Genomic DNA, 22,234 nt, shown 5'->3' with positions numbered 1-22,234 from the left:
TTCTTTCCCTTGCTGAACTCATTCATTCACACAGCTTCAACTACCACCTCTACATAGGTCCCAGATCTCTATCTCTAATTCTGACTTCCATCCTGAATTCCAGATTCATATATCTCACTACCTTCAGAATGCTTCTATTTATAAGTCAGCTCCACTTCAAATTCATACTAGTTAAAGTGAATTTATCTTTTTACCCCCCACCCCATAATTGCACCAATTTCTGATTTGTTTATGTCTCTGGAGCCATCATCTACCCAATTTCCTGTGAAACAATTTTCAGTAGCAACTGAAAGAGATATAAACTGTGAGAGGCTCAGAGGAGAGAGAACAAGGAAAAGCAGATATAATTTAGTAAGTATACAACTCATTGGTAGTTATAGACCCAGGAGTATGTGATTTAGGACTGTACCAGCATAAAATTCCACTTGATAAATAAATGAAGGTCCTTAAGTGACTTTAGCAGACAAAGGTTTTGCTTTGTTTTAAATCTAGAGATCTTAAATAGTAAAAGGGACTTTTCAGTTTTATTTCAAAATAAATAATGCATATAAAACAACCTTACAAATAGTTTCAAAAAACTAGTCCAACAGCTTTATTTTATACATAAAACTTTTATCTCCTATATTTCCCTTTCACCCTCCATTAACTCCATCTTACTGAGGCCAAGAAAATTCAACACTTTACCCCATTTGAAGACACCTACAATTTCCTCAGTAAAATAGGTTTCTGAAAAATAGCAACAGTTAGCAAAATGTACAAAAATTGAAAGGGAGAAATAGATTCTATTCAACTAATTTATTTAACTATCTAATTTTTTTCTTGACCTTTTGTGATCCCTTTTAAGCTTTGCAAACAAACTCTGAGTTATTATTTGAATCCATTTATATTCTTGACTACAAGTTATCTAGAGTAATAAAAAGTTAGGTGGGTATATCAGATTGTCAGCCAAGATTTGCAATGGGAAGAAGTGGTCAAAAGACATGCACTGCAATCAGAAAAGGCAGGTGGATCATTTAGCAAGACTGAAGGGCATAACAGATTAATGAACCTAAATGCTATATTAGAATCCATAAAATATTAAAAGAACTCAAGGAAGACTTGTACCACATTGGAAAGATCTTCTATGGGATATTCATGGAAAGAGATGAATGAGGATTACACAGAATTAGGCATAGATTGATTTTGGTCTGTATAAAAGTATATTCATGGTTAAATTCAGTTAAATAAATGTTGCTCCAGTGTTCAGCTCTCTGATAAATTCAAATGCAAAAAAGAACATATATATATATACATATATGTATATATGTATATATATATATATATATATATATATATATATAAAAGCAAGAGGAAGAGATACAGAAATTTAATTCCCAAAAGATCAACAAAGTAGAATGAGGACTCAAATATAATTAGAATATAATAGGGATAAATATAAAGATTTTCATGGATTCAAAAAGTAGCAAAGAGGATGTATGTAACTAGTCAGTAGTTCCTGTGGGAAAAGACCTGGGGATATAGTGGATTGTAAAATCAAAATAAAAACGTGAACCAAAAAAAAAGGGTAATGATAGCTTCCATTAGATTAAGAGCAACACTTTTCCAAATAAGAGAGGTGATAACCCCATTATTATCTACTCTAGTGAGACACTGTCTTGAATACTCTGTTAGGTTGTGGGCATTACATTTTGAGGATATTGTTAAGCTGTAGGCAGCTAGATGAGGAATACTATTAACATGATGAGAGGTCAGTCATTTAGCTAAGCAGATTTCATGGGCCTGTAAAATGTCAATAAGGCAAAAAGCTCACAAGCTTTAAGTTGAAGCTTATTAATATAGCTATGCCCCAAGTTATACTTTACAGTGTACTTTACAAAATTATCAATTGTGGACAAATATGTAGAATTCAGTCTTGAACACTTAGAAATATCAATATGACTTGTGAATGAATGAACAAATGAATAATTAAATGAATGAAAAATCTTTCTTTTGCTGCTTACTACATGCAAAGCACTAAAGATGCAAAAAATACAAAATATGAAATTATTAAGACAATCATTGCCCTCAGGGAGCTTACATTACAAGAGAAGACAACACATAAAGGTGAGTGGTAGCAAAGAATGAGCATTTTGGTTTGGATGAGAATTTTGGTTAATTACGGGGTTAGGGAATAGAGCTATATTTAAATAACTAAAACATCAGAACTTGACTTGCTTTGAGAGTACTTGAGTTAGCTCACCTACTAGCAACCAAGGCAAACAATAAGCATCTAAAACATAAATATATTATACAGCAGATAAGAACTAAATGGGACTCAAATCTAATTCAAATGCCAAAGAAAAAACTCAGTATTAATAGGGAAGTCCCCATAACATGGGTGAGGCTGGAGTTTCTTTAATAAAGTCTATGTTTTGGCTTCATCCCCTCTCCCCCCAGTTTTCCCTTGGAGTCTTGCCCTGTTCCTTTCATTTGGTCCAGAGACTCAGCATGGCTCAGGAACTTCATGTATTCCAGACACTTCTCTGTCACTTTCTTGTCATTTTGCATTCCTACCTAGTTCCAGTTTAGGAGCCCCTGCTGCTTGTCTTGAGATAGTTATTGCCTATACCCTTCTCCATGCCTGCAGATCTTGCCTTAGTAGGAAACCTCAGGCCCGGGCCTGGAGCCAGAGCCTCTGCATCTGCCACAGCTAACACTTGCCATTTCCCCAAAAACTTCTCTTTCCTCAGAGTTCATGTCTTTCCTTAGCAACCCTGGTTCATTGCTTTCTTCCATGTGTCTTTTACCTATAATGTTCTGAAAAATAATGTTTATCCTTACCATTGCTTTGTAGCTATTATCTCATTTTATCCTCTGAGGTAAATTATATAAAATATTATGCTTAACTCTTTTTTACAAATGAAAAGACAGAGACTCAAGAGAGTGTGATTTGTCCGAAGTCCCACAGCTCATAGATCTCTTGACACAAACTGGCCTGAAAGAAAAAAGATGGTTATATAGAAGGTGGTGTCAGGGTCATCTGTTGTTAAATTGTCCGGCCCTTTGGTCTTCTTTGTGTCTAAAACTTTAGGAAGCTTACATCACAACCCACTGAACAGGATTTTCCCAGGACAGAGACAGTACAGGAGAACATAAACATAGACACAAAGGGAAAACCACCTAGGTAACCAGACTCCCAGAGCTGCAGCGCTAGTGGCATCATAGGATTTGGAGCAGGAAGAGACCTTAGAGATCATCTCTTCAAACTAAATTGTTGTTATTGTTGTTCAGTTGTTTTTTGATCCCATTCATTGGCTCTTTGGGCCCCCCCCCAATATGGGGTTTTCTTGGCAAAGATACTAAAGGGGCCTGCAGTTTCCTTCCCCAGTTCATTTTCCAGAGGAGGAAACTGAGGCAAACAGAGTGAAGAGACTTGCCCAGAATCACACAGCTAGTAAGTGCCAGAACTCAGGAAGATGAGCCTTCTTGACTCTAGGCTGGGTACTAGCTGATAAACCAATTTTTATAGATAAGGAAACAGAATTGTAGAAGAGTTGAATTACTTGTCCCAGGTTCCCACATATAGTAAGTAGTCCAGGTCCTCTGAGTCTAAATATTGTTCTCTTTCCATTGAATCACATTGTTTTGCTATGAAGTCATACCTGCCTTTCTTGCCATCTCATCAGCTCACTCAGAACTGCAGCAACAGGGTATAAAGAAAGGCTAGTTTACAAATACCACCCTCATGCTTGTGTTCTCATTCTCTTTTTCTTTTTATGATATGAATGGGCAGCTTTGAGTAGGAAAAGAGAATAGTCCCCTTAGAGTTATTGTTACCTGTTATTTTTCCTGTTCTCTGGTCTTCACCAATTTATTTCTTATTATGGAAACAATTAGTTGTATTTTGGGGTATTTATTTTAAACCTCAGTGTCTCATTAAATTGTCTACAAAGGTACGGTATTACAGTTTGTATTACTTGAGAAAGGTAATCCACATCAATGAAATCACGACTCTTTGATATTTGAATCTTTCAATTCAACTTATCACTTGTCTTAAGGTGAAAAGTTTGGGAGAATATTCCAGATATCTCTAAGAAGAAAAAATATATAGAAAGTAGCAGATGTACCTTTGAAAGTTTTTTTATTGTAATGATGATGATGATGATGATGTTTGTCCTTCATTCTCTAAGACCATGATATTAGATAGGCCAACACTCTCTACCCACTGAGTCACCTAGATATCTAACTCTGTTTTGCTATAATTCAAAAATGCTTGGTGACCTAGGAGTATTTAAGTTTGCCTGACTTTTGTAGAAATTATCTATTCCTAGAAGATTGAGAGAAAATAATATTAATAACTAATGATTTGGAGGATATTACTGATCATGAAATTATTAATTCTCCTCAGTCTTGTCAGTTTCATCCAACTTTACAAAGAACTTAATTCCATTGGGTTCTTTTCAGGTTTGGGGGGATAAATTCTTTGATTAGATTGCCCAAGGCTGAGGTTAATTTAGAAGTAAATGACTTAATGTTCATTAGAATAGGTCCAGCCCCTTATTGTAATATTCAATCTCTTATTAATTGTCACCCTCAGGAACACACCCCTTATCCAAGGGCTGTGAGTCTGCATTTGAGAGCACCACTGACCTCTTTTATTAAAATGCTAGCATTATTAATAAAATGACTAATTTTATTATATGACTAATTACCCAGAAGTTATGTCTCTTAAATATTTTAACTGTTACAAGACACTGTCTTCAAAGATGTCTATTTGGGGAGGAGGCCCAACAAACAAATTGATGGACAAACAGAATTAACTTTACAAATCCACATTATCAATGAAAGTTGGCTTGTCTCTGGTAAATTTGGATCAAGATGACATAGATTACTAAGGTCTGCAGATACTATTTAAATTGTATCTAGTTTTAAAATAATTTCCAGGAAAAAAACAATTTCACTAGCAAGTTGTAACAATTAATTGATGCGGTCTCATTTCTTCCTATCACCTGTGTCTGGGAAATGACTCAATGAGAAGAGGAAAAATAAAGAATTGATGTACCAAATGCTTTTCTGTAAGTGCAAGCAAATATCTGGGATTTTATTGTTATAGAGGCCTCCAGATGAAAAAATTCACTATCATGTGGGCCAGCATTTTCTCTGCAATATTTTAGTTTTGGGGAATTTCCTAGGATACTGAGAAATCAAGTAAGTTTTTAAAAAAATGATTAAATATGAAACTGCAGATCTATTATGCATAACTTGCTATTCATTTTAAATAAATAATAAAGTTTTCATGTAAATTTATTTTCTTGGAATGAATTAGTGCAGGGAGAAAACCTGAATATCTGGATTCAAGACTCTTAACAGACGTAAAAGAAGCCCTACTTCAGATTCTAATCTGGTTAAGATTGCTACCTACTATCATCACTGCAGTGAAGAAATCACTGGACATGTAGTCATGAGACCAAGATTTAAATTCCAGCTCTTCCATTTATTAACTATGCAATTTTAGGCAAATCATCTCTCCTTTCTCAGTTTTCTCATCTATAAAATGACAAGAATTTAGTTTGATGTCTGAGATCCTTCCCAGTGTTAAAAGTGTGTGATTCTGTGAAGAGTGACCAATGAAAGTTTCTTTTCTAGGATTGATTGTCATTAGAAATGTTACTTTTGACTACAAAAGATTCTCCTTTATTATAGTATCTATTTTTAAAATTATTTAAATTTTAAAAATTATTTAAAAAGATTCTCCTTTATTATTTAGTTTAAAAAACTCATTTACCAGTGAAATTACCCTCAAACTTTGTCATTCTATTCAGATTGTGGCTTGTTTCAATAGTTGGATTAGTGTGACTTAAAATTAATGAATTGCTAACTGGTTACTAATTGGTCATTTAATGGCAGGTTTCTTATCATAGTAATTGATTACCAAATTAGTCAATTTAGTCAGAGCACTGGAACTACTTGTACTATAAGTAAAAACTTATGGAAGGAGCATTGTACTGGGAACAATGCTAGCCTTTCCCCAGCATCCTACCTTGTTTCTAGGGAAAAATGAAGAGAGAAGAGATTAGTATTAATCCATCTGTAGTTCTGTTTTTTTCTTAATCAGAGTTCAACACCTAATTATTCCTTGTGCAATCTTGGGCAAGTCACTTCATTGCTGTGTAACTCAGTTTCTCCATCTGTAAAATATGTGAACCATACTAAATCATCCCCAAGGCCCCTTTTCAACTCCATATCTAGCTCTGAGATCCTATTGATGATAGGGAAATTGGGGGAAAGGGAAAAATTCAACAGACTAGCCCTGAAGGTAGAAAAGCTCAGGCTTTTTATTTCACAAGCCTACAAAATTCACAGATTAAAAATTTTTCCTGGAGAGGCAACAAGCCTAGACAAAGGTCTAGGCAAGAATGTATGAGGGAAAGACAGAAAGGAAAATAGCCATAAGAGATGGCTGGGCTTAGACTCAAGTGAGTCTGGCCAGGAGGGGAGTTTAGTCCAGACTTTTATAGTCTTGCCCACTTCCTGTGCCAGGAAGAGTCTGGGGAAAAGCAGGTAAAAGGAGGATCCTACCCCCTCTATATGATTGAGGTCAGGTACCCATTCTGAAAGACTGAAACAGCAGAGGAGTAAGGAGATGAGCTGAGGTTGCTCTTATCTTGGGGAATTTACATTAATAATGAAGTTACATTGAACAATAGGGAATTTATATCTGATTAGGGCCCATGCTGCTGAGGGAGCCCTCAGAAATCATTTTCTTAATATTAAAAACTAGACAGATAATTCTTCTTCTGCACTATGAAGCATTACTATGGAGCAAATTATACAATCATTAAGTTACAAATGAAATAACTAGGAGCCTCAATCACTGAGTCTTTCTCCTGTGCCAACTCTTTGTCCTGAAGAAATATTCCTGGACTGGTCAAGAAAAGATAAAAGGATATAAAGTATTCTCAAAGGTTACTACATTCTAACCATGAGGTATTTTCTTGACAGTAAATACTCAATTTTGCTAGAAAGGAAACATAATTAATTATTTTGATTCTTTCTAGATTTACTACTTGCAATCAAATAATATTTGTATTATTCCTTCGTAGGAGGTGGGGGATCGGGAGAAGGAGAAGAGTTTTCTCTCTTATATCTAAGTAACATGTCCTTCATCCTGTTCCCAATCCTTCCCTTCTCATTTCACAACTGCCAAATGTGGCTGGTTTCCCTCTGTTTTTGGACTCCACCCTTCCTGTTGCTAAGCATATGAACAGTGTTGCATAAAATTGTCAGTCACTGAATTGCAACAATGAAAAGATCAGGCTCCAGGAGCCAGAAATGTTACCAACAGCCACAGTCTAGAGAAAATGGCTTTCTTCCAACCCTTGGGATTTAGGATTAGTCTATATTCGCAGATGGAAAAGGGCAATGGGTGAAGCAGATTGCCAAAAAAAAAGTTAAATTTGTACAGTTGCCAGCTATGCAGATTTGGAAACAGGAATAAAATGCAACTACCATCACCCCCCCCCACCCCATCCAATTTTCTTTCCATATTTTCATGCTGCCTTCAAAAGCCCTGAGAATACATTTTCAGAGTATTTATCTAAATAACTTCTATTGAAACAGACCTAGCTGATTTAAAATTCAAAAAGATGCATTTTTGTTCATTTTAAAAATATATATTGGTATCTTTTATTTTTACATGACCTTTGTTTCTGAATACATACCTTTCCCCTCACCTACCCAGTGATACATCCTCTATAACAAAGACTAAAAAAGATGAAATACAATTCAGTGAAACAATCTATACAATAACCAAGTCTGAGAATATGCAGTACTCCAGAAAGTGCTCATTTTAACTATAAATTTTCTAAAAGCACACATCTGTCAACCACAAACACACACTAAACTGACTTCTACCTGACACTTTTCACTTTCTCATTTATCCAAATTTTTTTTAACATGAAGGGATGGAGAGCAGAAGTGGGCTATAGTTTTCTGTCCCCGATTCAGAAAAGGGACCCTTTGACATTTTGTGGAAAATTTCCACATGAAATGACTGTGGACTAGGCAAGAAGGATGACTCCCTGGTGTGATAGAGAAGAGAATGTAGCTGGAATAGATAGGAAACCTAATTCTGTTCCCCAGTGCACCATTAGGAAATATGTGCTGATAGTAAGACTGAGACCAAGCCATTAAAATGTAGTTAGCTTACTTAGAAGCACCATTATGTTATAATGTTCTAGCTGTTCTGATTTCTTTGAAGAGTCAGTCTTTCCTCCAAATGCATTTGTATTCCCCAAGGGAGACTGAAGTACAGTGATACATGAGTCATGGCACCAGAGGGCGCTCAAGTAATGCAGATGATGATTACTTACCTTACAAAATCCTCTGAGTCCAGCTGTGCAATAGGAAAGGAGTTATTTGAGCACTGATTTTAAAATACCATTTATTTTAAGTATCACTACCACCCTCCACCAAGCCTTGTCATGTGGGACCTAATTTTGCTAATATTTATGTCTTTGTAAAAGTACTTCCTATTTTTAACATCAAAGTATTTTCAAGGAATCCTAGATCTGAGAATTCATTTCATATTTTTTAAATATAGCATTCTTCTAGATGCATACAATGTCTAAATCTCCTAAGGTTATACTTCTCTTATACATTAACTTGGGTTTCAGAACATTATGCCTATACTTTAAAACAGTACAGTTTTAGATAATTATCTCATGGAGTTTAGTTATCTTGTAGAAGTAGACACAAACAGGAATAAATATAATCCAGGACACTGTAGAAGTGCATTGTTGAATTGTAAAACAGAAGATTGTGAGAATGGAAAGCAACTTGGAAAGTGCTGCATGTTGAGATCACATAATTGTGTCTGGGAATTTGGGGTGGTCTGTGGTCTATTTTCATTTTTTGATTGACAAGTTTATGCATTAAAAGATTTAGTAGTCTTAAAGTTACATTTGATTGATCAGTTAGATATTGAGGAACTGAAATAATTTCTATTTTCCTAAAAGTCCTTACAAACTTTGGTCAGTACTTGCATGTGGTGGTACTTCAAGGATCTTTGATTTATCCTTAGGACTATATATGTCACAAGTGCAGCTCTCACTCAGCCTTTATACCTAAGCAAAATATCTCTGGGAGCTCCTAAGATCAAAGGAATTCATTTTGTGGCTAACATTCTGGGGATGTCTCTCTGAAATGATGTAGATTTGTCCTCAAAAGAAAGACATACCCACCATATTTAGTGTCATGCATGCTAGAAGTCATTCCAACTTGGTAGCACTAACCAGAATTAGTAGTCTGTTCGTTTAGCTTGAGGAAATTAAGTCCCCTCTAGATAAAAATGAAGCTTAGGAAATAGGAAGTCAGAGGAGAAAGGAGTGACATATATTCATATGCATTTTCAGACATATCTAATTATTGAATTTTTGAATTGGAACATAAATTACAAATCATATTATTCAACCCTCTCCCTTTACAGACACAGACACTGGAGCCCAGAAAAGTAAAAGAAGTAAAGAAAGGTAAAACTCCTTTATCTGACCTCAAGAAACATACATGAAAATTTGCAGATACCCATGTATGTATACTTTATATATATATATATATATATATATATACATATATATATGAATATGTATATATAAAGTAAATGGAAAGCAATCATAGAGGGAAGACATTAGCATGGGACTGAGGGCAGGAACTACGAAAGACCTGCTGCAGATTGTGGTACTTTGAAATGAATCATGGAAAAACTCAGGAAACTAGGAGGCAGAAGTGTAAAGGAAGAACACTCCAGGTATTGACAGGTCAGTGTTGTTATCATCATTCAGTCATTTCAGTTGTGTCTAGTTCTTTGTTGGTTTTCTTTAGGAGTTTTCTTTGCAAAGATACTAGAGTGGCTTGCCCTTTTCTATTCAAGTTCATTTTTTTAGTTGAGAAAACTGAAGCAAGCAGGGATAAATGACCTACCTAGGCTCACCCAGCTAAATAAGTATTCTAAAGATGAATTTGAACTCAGGAAGATGAGTCTTCTGTTAAGTCTGGCACTCTCTCCAGTGAACTGCTGGGCTAGTCAGTACAGAGGCACAGATTTGCAATACTGAGTGTCATATGTGAAGAGCAGCAAAGAGCAGTTGAATTACAAAAAGCATAGGGGGAGTCAAGTGTAAGGCTAAAGGAAGAAAGATCCAGTTTGTGCAGGTGCTTTAAAATAAGAGAACTGTAATTATGATCCTAGATATATATTAGGGAATAAATGGAATTTATTGCATAGGGAAATGGCATAGCCATTCCTGCATATTAAAAAGATTACTTTGTCAGATGAATGGAGGGTGGGGAATGGGGAGAGATTTGACTCACCAAATCCAGTAAGAAGGCTACCTTAACAGTCCAGGGGCAAGGTGAAACATTTCTATAAAAGTAGCCTTTATTTATCACTTTTATATCATTTATCTATTGTCATTGTAGGGTTTTTGTCCTTATAGGTTTATTGTCTTTATAGGTTTTTTTTTTTTTAGGATTTTGCAAGGCAAATGGGGTTAAGTGGCTTGCCCAAGTCCACACAGCTAGGTAATTATTGTCTGAGACCGGATTTGAACCCAGGTACTCCCGACTCCAAGGCCCGTGCTTTATCCACTATGCCACCTAGCCACCCCTTTATAGGTTTTTAATTTATTTAAACAATAATGTCAAGGACAGCTAAGTGGCACAGTGGATAGAGCACTAGTCCTGGAGTCAGGAGGACCTGAGTTCAAATCTAGTCTCAGACACTTAATAATTGACTGACTGTGTGACCTTGGGCAAGTCACTTATCCCCATTGTCTTAAATAAATAAAAATTAAAATAAAATAAAGTCTATTTTATGTTCATCCAACAAAGAAGATTTGGATGGAAGGTACAAAGCATAATATGTAAATTTTAGGGTAATTTCTACTTCCACTATGTTTAAGGATACATGAAAAGTTTTAAAAGTTCAAAACAATTAAGAAATGTTTTGTCAACGACTAATTAAATGTGACTTTGGTTTCAGAGAAGAGAAGGATCACAGAGGATGTGTGATGAGTGAAGACTTCATATAAAAGATGAGATGAGCTGGATCCTGAAAGATGGGTAGGTTTTAGAAAGGCAGAGAAGGGAACACGATGATTAAAGATAGCTAAGGCAGGAATGTCTATGATATGTTAGTAGGACAATGAGTAGAGAAGTCTGAATGATGAAGACAGAAGAGGTAAACTAGTGGAAGATAATCTTGGAAAAGAGGGATGCAATCACGTTGTGGAGAATGTTGAAGGCCAGTCTAAGGATTTGGGATTTTATCTCCTAGGCAGTGAGGCTTTGCAGAAAGCTTTTGAACAGGGGAATAACATGATGAAAATGGTGTTTAGGAAGATTAGCCTGCCAGTGTTGCATAAAATGGATTGGAATGGAAAGTGACTGGAAGCAGACAGAGCAGTTAGGAGGATGTCACAATAATCCAGATATGAAGGTCTGAATCTGTGAGATGGCTATGGATTAGAAAGGAAATGATGATTTGCAAAAAATTAAAAAGAATCAACAGATCAAATCAGTGACTAATTGGGATAGGGACAGGTATAAATTAAATGGATTCCAAAATTTCAGTCCTAATTTGGGAAATGATACTACCATAATAAATAGGGAATCCAGAAAGATTGGAAAAACAGTCAATTGAATCCAAAAAGGCTATTATGGAAATGGACCACAAGTCAGGGCTCAGAAGCATTTGCATAGAAATAGTCATTAAGTTCATGAAATGACTGACCTTTGCCTTGGAGAGTCTGTCTTTCACTTCTGAAAAAAGAAGTGGGGAACTTAAAATTACTCATAATGTTAGACTTGTAATAGTATTTTTACATTGTCAATAAACTTTTGTCTCTATTCACTAAAAAAAAAGAGGAAGTGGGGACTGCAGATGTGGAATGTGGCACAGAGAGTCAATTTTATATAAACATTTTTGTATAAATAAAATGTATAATTATTTTTACACAAATAAAATATGACTGGTCCATTTTGTATCAATATTTTTATGTATTTAAAGGAGGAGTCCAATGCTAGGGACAGGTGTTAAGGGGAAATGAAACACAATGAAAACCCAAGGCAACTATATACACATATATGCAAATATATATATATATATATATAAATAAATTATATATATTCATATATATAATATATATATATATATATTCACCCATATATTAAGCCTATGGGAGGGAATGTGTAGGACTTGTGACTGAGTTTAAGAAGGTTTAAAATGTATAAAAGACCTACAATAAGAAAACACTAGACTATACAATAGTATGCCTTTATATGATGAATTGTTAGACTTAGATTTCAGAGACTCTTCTAAAGATGATCATTTACGTGCAGCGAGATTTTTATAAAATGTAGATAATTAATACATGAAGTTAAAAAATGAATCATGTATTTAAAGAAAAGAGCATAAAGAGAAAAGAGTAAAGAATTTGAGGACTCCAAATTTAGGGCATAGGAAAAAGAGGAAGTGCCATGGAAAAAAGATGGAAAGAAGAAAATTAGGATAATGTAACATCCCAGAAAGCAAGGTGACATAAGTTTTAGGAAAAGGGGAGGGAATGATCAATGCTGTTAAATACTACAAAGAAATCAAGGAGGATGAATATTTAGGAAAAGTCATTAGACTTGAGGGCAATGGTAAATTTTAAAAGTTATATTTTAGTAGAATGATAAGTAAGGGCAGCAGCCTTTATTTGTTGGAGATTAAAGGAGTTGAAGGAATAATGAGAAAAAGGGAACAACAGGTGTAGACCCCAAGTTTGAGGCCTTTGGTGACAAAAGGTCTAATCTTCTTCTCTGTAGAGTTCCTTTTATTAGGAAAAAAAAATGTCTTTAAACAATTTACAAATATATATATTTATTTTTATGAAAGACCATTTTAGTTGTTTTGCGAAAGCAAATAAAATTTTTTACTGCCTGAGTTACTTCTCTTTATTTGAAAAAAAGGGAAAAATCAAAATAAATGAAACTATCAATGCTTTTATACTTTGACCATTTAAAGTTAGTGAATATGCACTTAACTCTGCAATTCTTTTTTATTTTATATTCCCCAAATTAGTTTGTTTCATGTTTCTGAGTCATAAAATGTCACATAAATTAAAATCGGAAATGATAATTTCTTTTTGGAAATAATATAAGTTAATAGAGAACTATAAAAAATGTTAATGCTTAGGATAAAATGAAATATTATTCACATTTACAGGAAAAAAAGCCTTAAAACTTAACTACTAACTCTAAAAATAGCCTACAAAAAAAGATTATGTCTATTAGTAAACTACTCCTTTCTCTATTTTCCTAAATTTAATTACATAAAATACATTTCTTTTGTCACATTTTGTCAGAAGGACACAGCAATATCCTAAAACTATCTATTCCAGTTTTGGATAGTTTTAATAAAAAATTTTCTTTTATTGAACTGAAATCTCCTTCCCTGTAAGTTCTCATCATCAGTCTTAATTTGCCTTCCAGTGCCAAATAGAGCAAGTCTGAGCCCCTGTATATATATTCATTGAACAACATCCAATAAGCTCATTAGAAAAATGCAGATTTTTGCTATATAAAATGGACAGCTCTTAAATTCCCTGAAATCTTTAGGCAGCAGTCAGATAGCCAGTTGATGGGTAGCATTCTTGCTTCATATGGGTGTTACAAAAATGCAAACTTTTAAGATTCTGATTTTTGTCACCATAGTTAATGTTATCAATGACTCATAAATACTTAGTCCAGAATGATTTAAATGACTTTTATTAAGATATTTCAATGAAAGGATCACCTCTGTCAGAAGAGGGGTGCCAAATCACAATAAGGCCAGGTCTTTTATGCAGTTTGTTTATTTATTTACCCATTTACCCATTTATTTATTTATTGTTTGTCTGTTTGTTGGTTTGTTTGTTCAAGGCAATGGGGTTAAGTGACTTGCCCAAGGTCACAAAGCTAGGTAAGTATTATGTGTTTGAGGTTGAATTTGAACTGAGGTCCTCCTGACTCCAGGGCTGCTGTTCTATCCACTGTGTCAACTAGCTGCCCCATTTATGTAGTTCGAAAGACTTGTTCCTGCCCTCTTTGTAACAATCATTGACCCGGGTCATAATTTAATTGATACAATCACCTCCATATGTTTTCCCTGCCTGTCAGGAAAAGTAATTTTCTTGAGCATGCCAAAGGAGGACACAGACCCTAGATTAACTCAGAACTACTTGGGGAACACCTGATTTAGTCTCAGGTTTTGATCAGGTTGAGGCTAAGTCTTTTGTCTTACACTTGCATACCTGCCCATAGGCACTAATACAGGCAGACCCCAGTCTTTGTAATGTAAACTAACAATATCCCTTCACATTCTTGTGGAGACTAACACCCCCCCCCAATCTGGAAATTTTATTAATTCCACTTGTTGAAAATAGTTATCTTTCACAAAAATAAAATATTTTCTCTCCAATGGTAATTTATTTAAATGTTTAATCTTTACATGTAAAATCCTTCCCCTAAAACATCCTATTTTCCTTTAATTTTGTAATCCTCAAGAAACAAGATTTATTTTTCATAATTTTTAAGGCAGCTATGTAAATAGTAGATAGAGTACTGGACTTGGAGTCAAGAAGACTTGAATTGACTTACTATCTGTGTGACTCTGGGCCAATCACTTGACCATTCTCTGACCAGTTTCTTTTCTGTAAAATGGGGATAATAATAGTACTTTCTTCCCAAGGTTGTTGTGAAAATCAGATGAGATAAAATATAAAATGTTTGTAAAGCTTAAAGCAAAGTGTCAATGCTAGCTACTTTTATTACTGCATGATAGCAGTTGTCATTTAATGTCAGTACTTGTCATGATGTACATTTTGTGCTCAGCCATCCAGATATACTTAGAGATATTCAATTCTTTTTATAACTTATACAGATTATATAAATTTATAAATTAATAGACTAGTAAGAATCAAGGACTAAGATATGTATATTAACTTAATCATCCAAATCAGGCTAACAGTTCTGTAGCTGCTTTGTGAACATTTTCTGGTTTTGTAGCCTTCTCCTCTTTACTGCTTTTGTGATAAAAAGAAATCCAGTGTGAGTTCTACAATGCAAAATACTTGAGAAATTTACCTTTACAAGAAACTGAAGAAATAAAAGTAATTGTGGGTCTATTTGCTTTTTGAAGCTTAAAATAGCCATTAAAAAGAAGGTGTAGATTGTCTCCATTTCAAATTTTACTAGGCATTCTAAAATATTTATAAGGAACTTTAGGTAATCCAACTGTGAAGGTAAAAGATCAATTAGTATATTAAAAGGCAAAATGTCATTTTCATGGAAGGAATTTAGGATTCAGAGAAAAAGTCTAATGTGACTCCTTCCTAGTCTTTAACCTCATAGGAAAAAATTACAAGTAGGAATAGATTTAGCATTTAGACAATTGCCTCATGATCATAATACAAAGAAGACTGAATATCATTCATTACAGATAACTTTTTCCCCATTAGGAAGGTCAGGTTAAATCTCTATGAGGAAATTGACTCTCTTATTGATCTATTTGGAGAGAAAGGATAAAGTATAGAGCAGGATTCCAAACTTAAAGCCATGTCAGTAACTCTTGAGAGCTCATCATTTGAAGAAAAATGAGAGATGACAGTCTTTTATAAATTTCTTTTGGATACATGAAAACTCAAGTTTTGACTTTGTCAAATAGTTGGTTATACCTGAGAATAGTTCTATGACAAAGAGTTGCTTAATCATCCTGAAATCCAGAATTAATGTACCTACTATGAATTTCTTAGACTAAGGAAAAAGTGTCTATAATTAAAGTTGATTTTTAATAGCAGTGACTATTCTTATTTTTGTTCTGTTCTTATTATTCTGGGCATTCTATTAAGTTCTGGTATGAGGGATTCCTTCTAGCACAGCTGATAATATCAAAGATAGATTGAATGCTTTGCTAAATAAAGATCACCTTTTGGGATGTTCTCTACTTGAGTTTTCATCACTAGATTAGGTACTAAATGGATCAGAAACAGGCAGAAAGCCAATAGCAGAGCAGGGACACACCTCACAGCTCCAGGACAGGGGATAGTGCTTGTGATCATACACAGACCAGAGCACAGGCAAGAGAATAGTCAGAGCCTCTCACGATATACCTTGAAGGAATTGAAGTCCTTGGGGGAGGTGTCCCCAAGACCCTCAAAAGCTTGAGAATGTGCATCCTCCACCCTGGAAACAGAGCCCTTCTTAACAAAGAGCTAAAATCAGGTCATAGGCTGGGGAAATGAGCAAACAGCAGAACAAAAAAAAATCTGACCATAGACAATAACTGTGGACACATGTAGGTATGATCACATCTGAAGATGACAAAGTCAAAGCCTCTGTATCCAAAGCCTATAAGAAAAATAGCACTTGGTCTCAGACTGTGGAACAGCTCAAAAAATGATTTTGAAAATCAAGGATGGGAAGTAGAGGAAAAATCAGGAATAGAAATGAGAACAATGTAGGAAAATCATAAAAACCAAGTCAGGAGCTTGGTGAGGTAGATACAAAAAATACTGAAGAAAATAACATCTAAAAAAAACAGTTTAGGTTAATTGGAAAAAAAAACAGTCCAAAAGGTCATTGAGGAGAATACCCTAAAAAGCAGAATTGGCCATATGGAAAGGGGGATAAAAAAAAACTCTGTGAAGAAAATAACTCCCTCAAATATAGCTAAGGGAAGCTGATAGCTATGTGAGAAATCAAGAAACAATTAAAAAAACACCAAAAGAATGAAAAGCTAGAATAAATATGAGATATCTCATTGGAAAATCAACTGACCTGTAAAATATATCCAAGAGAGATAATTTTAAAAGTATTGGGCTACCTGAAAATCATGACCAGGAAAAGAGCTTAGACTTCATTTTTCAAGAAATTCTCCAGGAAAATTGCCCTGATATCCTAGAAGCAAAGGCTAAAATAGAAATGGAAGGAATCCACCTATCACCTGCTTAAAGAAATCCCAAAATAAAAACTCCCAGGAATGTTTTAGCCAAATTTCAGAACTCCCAAGCCAAAGAGAAAATATTACAAGCAGCCAAAATGAAACAATTAAAATATTATGGAGCTATAATCAGTATTACATAGGAGTTAGCAACATCTACATTAAGGGTTCTTAGGCTTGGAATATGATATTCCAGAAGGCAAAAGAACTTGTATTACAACCAAGAATCAACTACCCAGCAAAACTGAACACTCTCTTTTGGGGAAAAGATGGGTATTCAATGAAATAGGGGACTTTCAAACTTTCCTGTTGAAACAACCAGAGCTGAACAGAAAGTTTAATCTTCAACTTTAGGACTCAGATGAAACATAGAGAGGGTGGATAGGAAGGGCAAATTATGAGGGATTTAATGATGTTGAACTAATTGTATTCCTGCATGATAAGCTGATGCTAATAACTCATATGAACCTTCTTATTTATTAGGGCAATTAGAAGGAGCATATATAGACAAGGTGCAGGAGGGAGCTTAATATGAAGGTGTAATATATTATAAAGATGGATTAAATGATCAATAAAAGAATGTACTGGGAGAAAAGGAAAGAAGAGGTGGAATGGGATCTTTCATGTAAAGAGGCAAGAAAAAGCTTTTGCAACAGAGTGGAAGGGAGGAACATGTAAGTGAGCCTTCATTCTCTTTGGAAGTGGCTTGGAAAGGAAATAACATACACACTCAATAGGGTATAAAAATCTTATCCTAGTGTTAAAAAAGAGAGTAAGGATGGGAGAAAGGGGATGAATGCAGGGAGGGAACATGTAGGTGTTAGATGACAGAGAAGATCATGGGAGAGGGTAATCAAATACAACACACTTTTGAGGAGGGACAGGATGAAAGGAGAGAGAGAATAGAATAAATGGGGGTGAGGAGGAATAGAATGGAGGGAAATACACCTTGCAATAGCAACTGTGGGAAAAAATATTGAAGCAACTTCTCTGATGGACTTATGATAAAGAATGCAACCCATCCCAGAGACAGAGCTGATGGTATTTGAACACAGATTGAAAAATGTTTTTTTTCTCTCACTTTATTTTTCTTGAGGTTTCTCTATCTTTGTGGGAGAGGGAAGATTTTGTTTATTTTTACAAGACTATTGTAATAATATGAAAATAAATGAATTAAATATTAAAAAAACTGCTGAAGGGGCAGCTAGGTGGTGAAGTGGATAGAGCTCCAGCCCTGGAGTCAGGAGTACCTGAGTTCAACTCCAACCTCAGACACTTAATAATTACCTAGCTGTGTGGTCTTGGGCAAGCCACTTAACCCCATTGCCTTGCAAAAAAAAAAATGCTGAAAAAGCAAGAAGATTGTTTGACAAAAACTAGACAGAGGCCAACATCTTATACCATATACCAAGATAAGGCCAAAATGGTTATATGATTTAGATATTAAGGGTGGTATCATAAATTATGGGAGCAGGAAAAATAATACTTGTCAGATCTGGGGATGGGGAAGAAGAGGTAATGACCAATCAAGAGACTGAAGGATTCATGGGAGATAAAATGTAAAATTTTGATTTCATAAAAAATTTTTGTGCAGACAAAATGGTGCCAAAACTAGAAGAAAAACTGAAAATGGGGTAAACATTCTCTTACAACTAGTTTTTCTAATAAAGATGCAATTTTGTAAAAAAAAAAAAAAAAAAAGGAAAAATAGTGTGGCAGATTCTGTGGAGGGTTTGGGGGGGGTTCAATCTGGATATGGAAAGTATTGTCCATAACAGGTCTCCCAGGTTGTCCTAGCTCTCTAAACTGCTGAGAGGAGCTGTATACATAGTTGATCAACTCACAATATTATTAATGTGTATAGTGTTCTACTGGTTTTGCTCGCTTTGCTCAGCATCAGTTTGTATATTTTTTTTCCATGCATCTCCATTTATTCATGGTTTCTTCTAGAACAATAGTATTCCATAACATTCATATACCATAACTTGTTTAGCCATTCCTCAATTGATGGGCATCCCCTCAATTTCCAATTCTTTGCCACAACAAAAAAAGCCGCCACAAATATTTTGGAACATATGGAACTTTTTCCATTTTCTTATGATTTTTTCTAGATATAGGCCAGTATTGACATTGAGGATCAAAGGGTTTGATCAGTTTTGTTGCTCTTTGGTTATAGTTCCAAATTGCTCTCCAGAATGGTTGTATTAGTTCACAACTTTATCAAGAGGGATTAATGTCCCAATCTTCCCACAGCTTCTCCAACATTGATCATTTTCCCTTTTTTGTCATTTTAACCAATCTGATGAGTTTGAGGTGATACCTCAAAGTTATTTCAGTTTGCATTTCTCTAATCAATAATGATTTGGAGCATTTTTTCATATGATTATATATATATATATTATATATATTATATATATATATATATATAGCTTTAATTTCTTCATTTGAAAACTGGCATTCATATCCTTTGACCATTTATCAATTGGAGAATGACTTGTATCCTTATAAATATGATTAAATTCTCTATATATTTTCGAAATGAGATCTTCATCAGAAGTTCTAGCTGTGAAAATTGTTTCCCAGCTTTGTTTTCCTTCTAAACTTGGTTGTATTGGTTTTATTACTGCAAAAACTTTTAAAACTTTATATAGTTAAAATCATCCATTTTGTAATTCATAATGTATTCTATTTCTTGTTTAGTCATAAATATGTCCCTTTTTTCATAGATCTGACAGGGAGTATTTTTTGATCTGTTAATTGGTCTATGGTACCACCCTTTATGTCTAAATCCTGTACCCATTTGGACTTTATTTGGTTATAGGGTATGAGATGTGGGTTTATGCCTAGTTTTTGCCATACTAATTTCCAGTTTTCCCAACAGTTTTTGTCAAATAGTTAGTTCTTATCACAGAAGTTAATGTCTTTTGGTTTGTCAGACAATAGATTACTGTAGTCATTTACTACTGTTTCTTTTGTACATAATCCTAATCCACTGGTTCATTACTCTATTTCTTAACCAGGACCAGGCAGTGTTGATGACTGACATTTTACTGTATAGTTTTAGATCTGGTACAGCTGGGCCACCTTTCTTTACTTTGTTGCTCTGGATGAATTTTGTTAATCTTTTTTCTAGCTCTATAAAATAGTTATTTGTTACTTTGATTGGTATGGCACTGAATAAATAATTTAATTTGGGCAGAATTGTCATTTTTATTGTATTAGCTCAGTCGAATCATGAACAATTGACATTTTTCCAATTCTTTAGATTTGACTTTATTAGTGTGAAAAGTATTTTGAAATTGTGATCCTACAAGTTCTTGGATTTATCTTGGAAAGTAATTCCCCCAAATTTTCTGTTATCTTAGTTACTTTAATTGGAATTTCTCTTTCTAACTCTTGGACTTTGTTGTTCATATATAGATATGCTGATAATTTATATAGGTTTATTTTAGATCCTGATACTTTGCTGAAGTTGTTAATTGCTTTAAATAGATTTTTCAGATGATTTTCTAGTGTTTTGTAAGTATAGCATTATATCATCTGCAAAGAGTGAAAGTTTTGTTTCCTCATTGCCAATTCTAATTCCTTCAATTTCTTTTTCTTCTCATTGCTAAAGCTAACATTTGTAATACTATATTGAATAGGAATGGTGATAATGGGCAGCTTTGTTTCATCCCAAATCTTATTGGAAATTATCCTAGTTTATCTCCATTACATATAATATTTGTTGATGGTTTTAGATAGATATTATTAGTTTAAAGAAAACTCCATTTATTTCTATTCTCTCCAGTGGTTTTAATAGGAATAGATGCTGTATTTTGTCAGACTTTTTCAGCATCTAGAGATAATCATATTTCTGTTTGGATTTGTTATTGATGTGTTCAGTTATGTTGAGTGTTTTTCTAATACTAGACCATTCCTGTCTACATGGTATAAATGCTACCTGATCATGATGTATTATTCTAGTAATAATTTGCTGTAATCTCTTTCCTAAAATTTTATTTAGATTTTTGCATCAATGTTCATTAGGGAGATTGGTCTATAATTTAGTCTGTTTTAACTCTTCCTTATTTAGGTATCATTAAAGGAATTTGGCAGAACTCTTTTTTCCATCTATTTTTTATCAGATTAACCAAAGATTTATCTATTTTATTGGGGTTTTCCCCAAAAAAACCCCTCATAGTTTTAATTATTAGATCAATGGTTTTCTTGCTTTTAGTTTTATTAATCTCTTTTGATTTTCAGAATTTCTAATTTGGTATTTAATTGGGAATCTTTAATTTGTTCTTTTCCTAGCTTTTGTTAGTTGAAAACCCACATCGATCTCATCTTTCCTCTATTTTTTAGTCATATAAGCCTTTAGAGATACAAAATTTACCCTAAAAATCTCTTTAGTTTGCATGAATTTTGGTATAATATCTTATTGTTATAATTTTCTTGGATGAAATGGTTGATTATTTCTGTGATTTGTTGTTTGATCTACTGATTCTTTAAAATTAAGTCATTTAGTTTTCAATTAATTTTTGGTTTATCTTTTCATGGTCTTTTATTGTATGTAATTTTTATTGCATCATGATCTGGAAAGCATGCATTTATTATTTCTGCCTTTCTGCATTTGATTATAAGGTTTTTGTGCCCTATTACATGGTCAATTTTGGTACAGGTACCACGGCTGAGAAAAAGGTATATTCTTTCCTATCCTTATCAAGTTTTCTCCAGAGGTCTATCATATCTGTTTTCTAAGATTTCATTCATCTTCTTAGCTTCCTTCTTGTTTATTTTATGGTTAGATTCATCTAGTTCTGAGAGAGGGAGATTGAGGTCTAACATTATTAAAGTTTTTCTGTATATATATATATATATATATATATATATATATATATATATATATATATATATATCTTCTTGTAATTCATTCAGCTTCTCCTCTAAGAATTTTGAGGCTGTACTACTTGGTGCATATATGTTTAATAATGATATAACTTCATTGCCTATGGTGCCTTTTAAGAAGGCATGTTATCCCTTTTTAGTGATTTGTTTTGTCTGAGATCAGAAATGCTATCTGTGATTTTTTTAACTTCTGCTGAACGTAATATATTTTGCTCCAGTCTTTTACCTTTACCGTGTGTGTGTGTGTGTGTGTGTGTGTGTGTGTGTGAGTGTGTATGTGTGTATATGTATCTATCTGTTTCAGATATGTTCTGGTTTTTCATACATTCTGCTCTCCACTTCCATTTC

General features: G+C 34.1%; 1 protein-coding gene across 4 annotated transcripts in view; it reads left to right on the top strand.

Moving 5' to 3' along the window:
• Positions 1-22,234, top strand: part of FRY (FRY microtubule binding protein) — a 568,375-nt gene that overhangs the window by 70,694 nt on the left and 475,447 nt on the right. Inside the window, exons 1-2 of one of the 4 annotated variants that reach the window (XM_074216086.1) lie at positions 9,467-9,509; positions 11,018-11,097. The exons of 2 other annotated variants lie outside the window; for them this stretch is intronic. In XM_074216086.1, coding sequence (XP_074072187.1) covers positions 11,075-11,097 — 23 coding nt within the window. In that variant the 5' untranslated portion in view covers positions 9,467-9,509; positions 11,018-11,074. Of the gene's footprint in view, positions 1-9,466; positions 9,510-9,617; positions 11,098-22,234 lie in introns of those variants that run through there. One more of the 4 variants, XM_074216085.1, reaches the window with a different exon arrangement.

This window comes from Macrotis lagotis, chromosome 1, assembly GCF_037893015.1.
Source record: "Macrotis lagotis isolate mMagLag1 chromosome 1, bilby.v1.9.chrom.fasta, whole genome shotgun sequence".
Taxonomy (NCBI): domain Eukaryota; kingdom Metazoa; phylum Chordata; class Mammalia; order Peramelemorphia; family Peramelidae; genus Macrotis; species Macrotis lagotis.
The sequence above is the reverse complement of the archived record's forward strand: the minus strand, read 5'-3'. Positions and strand labels throughout refer to the sequence as shown.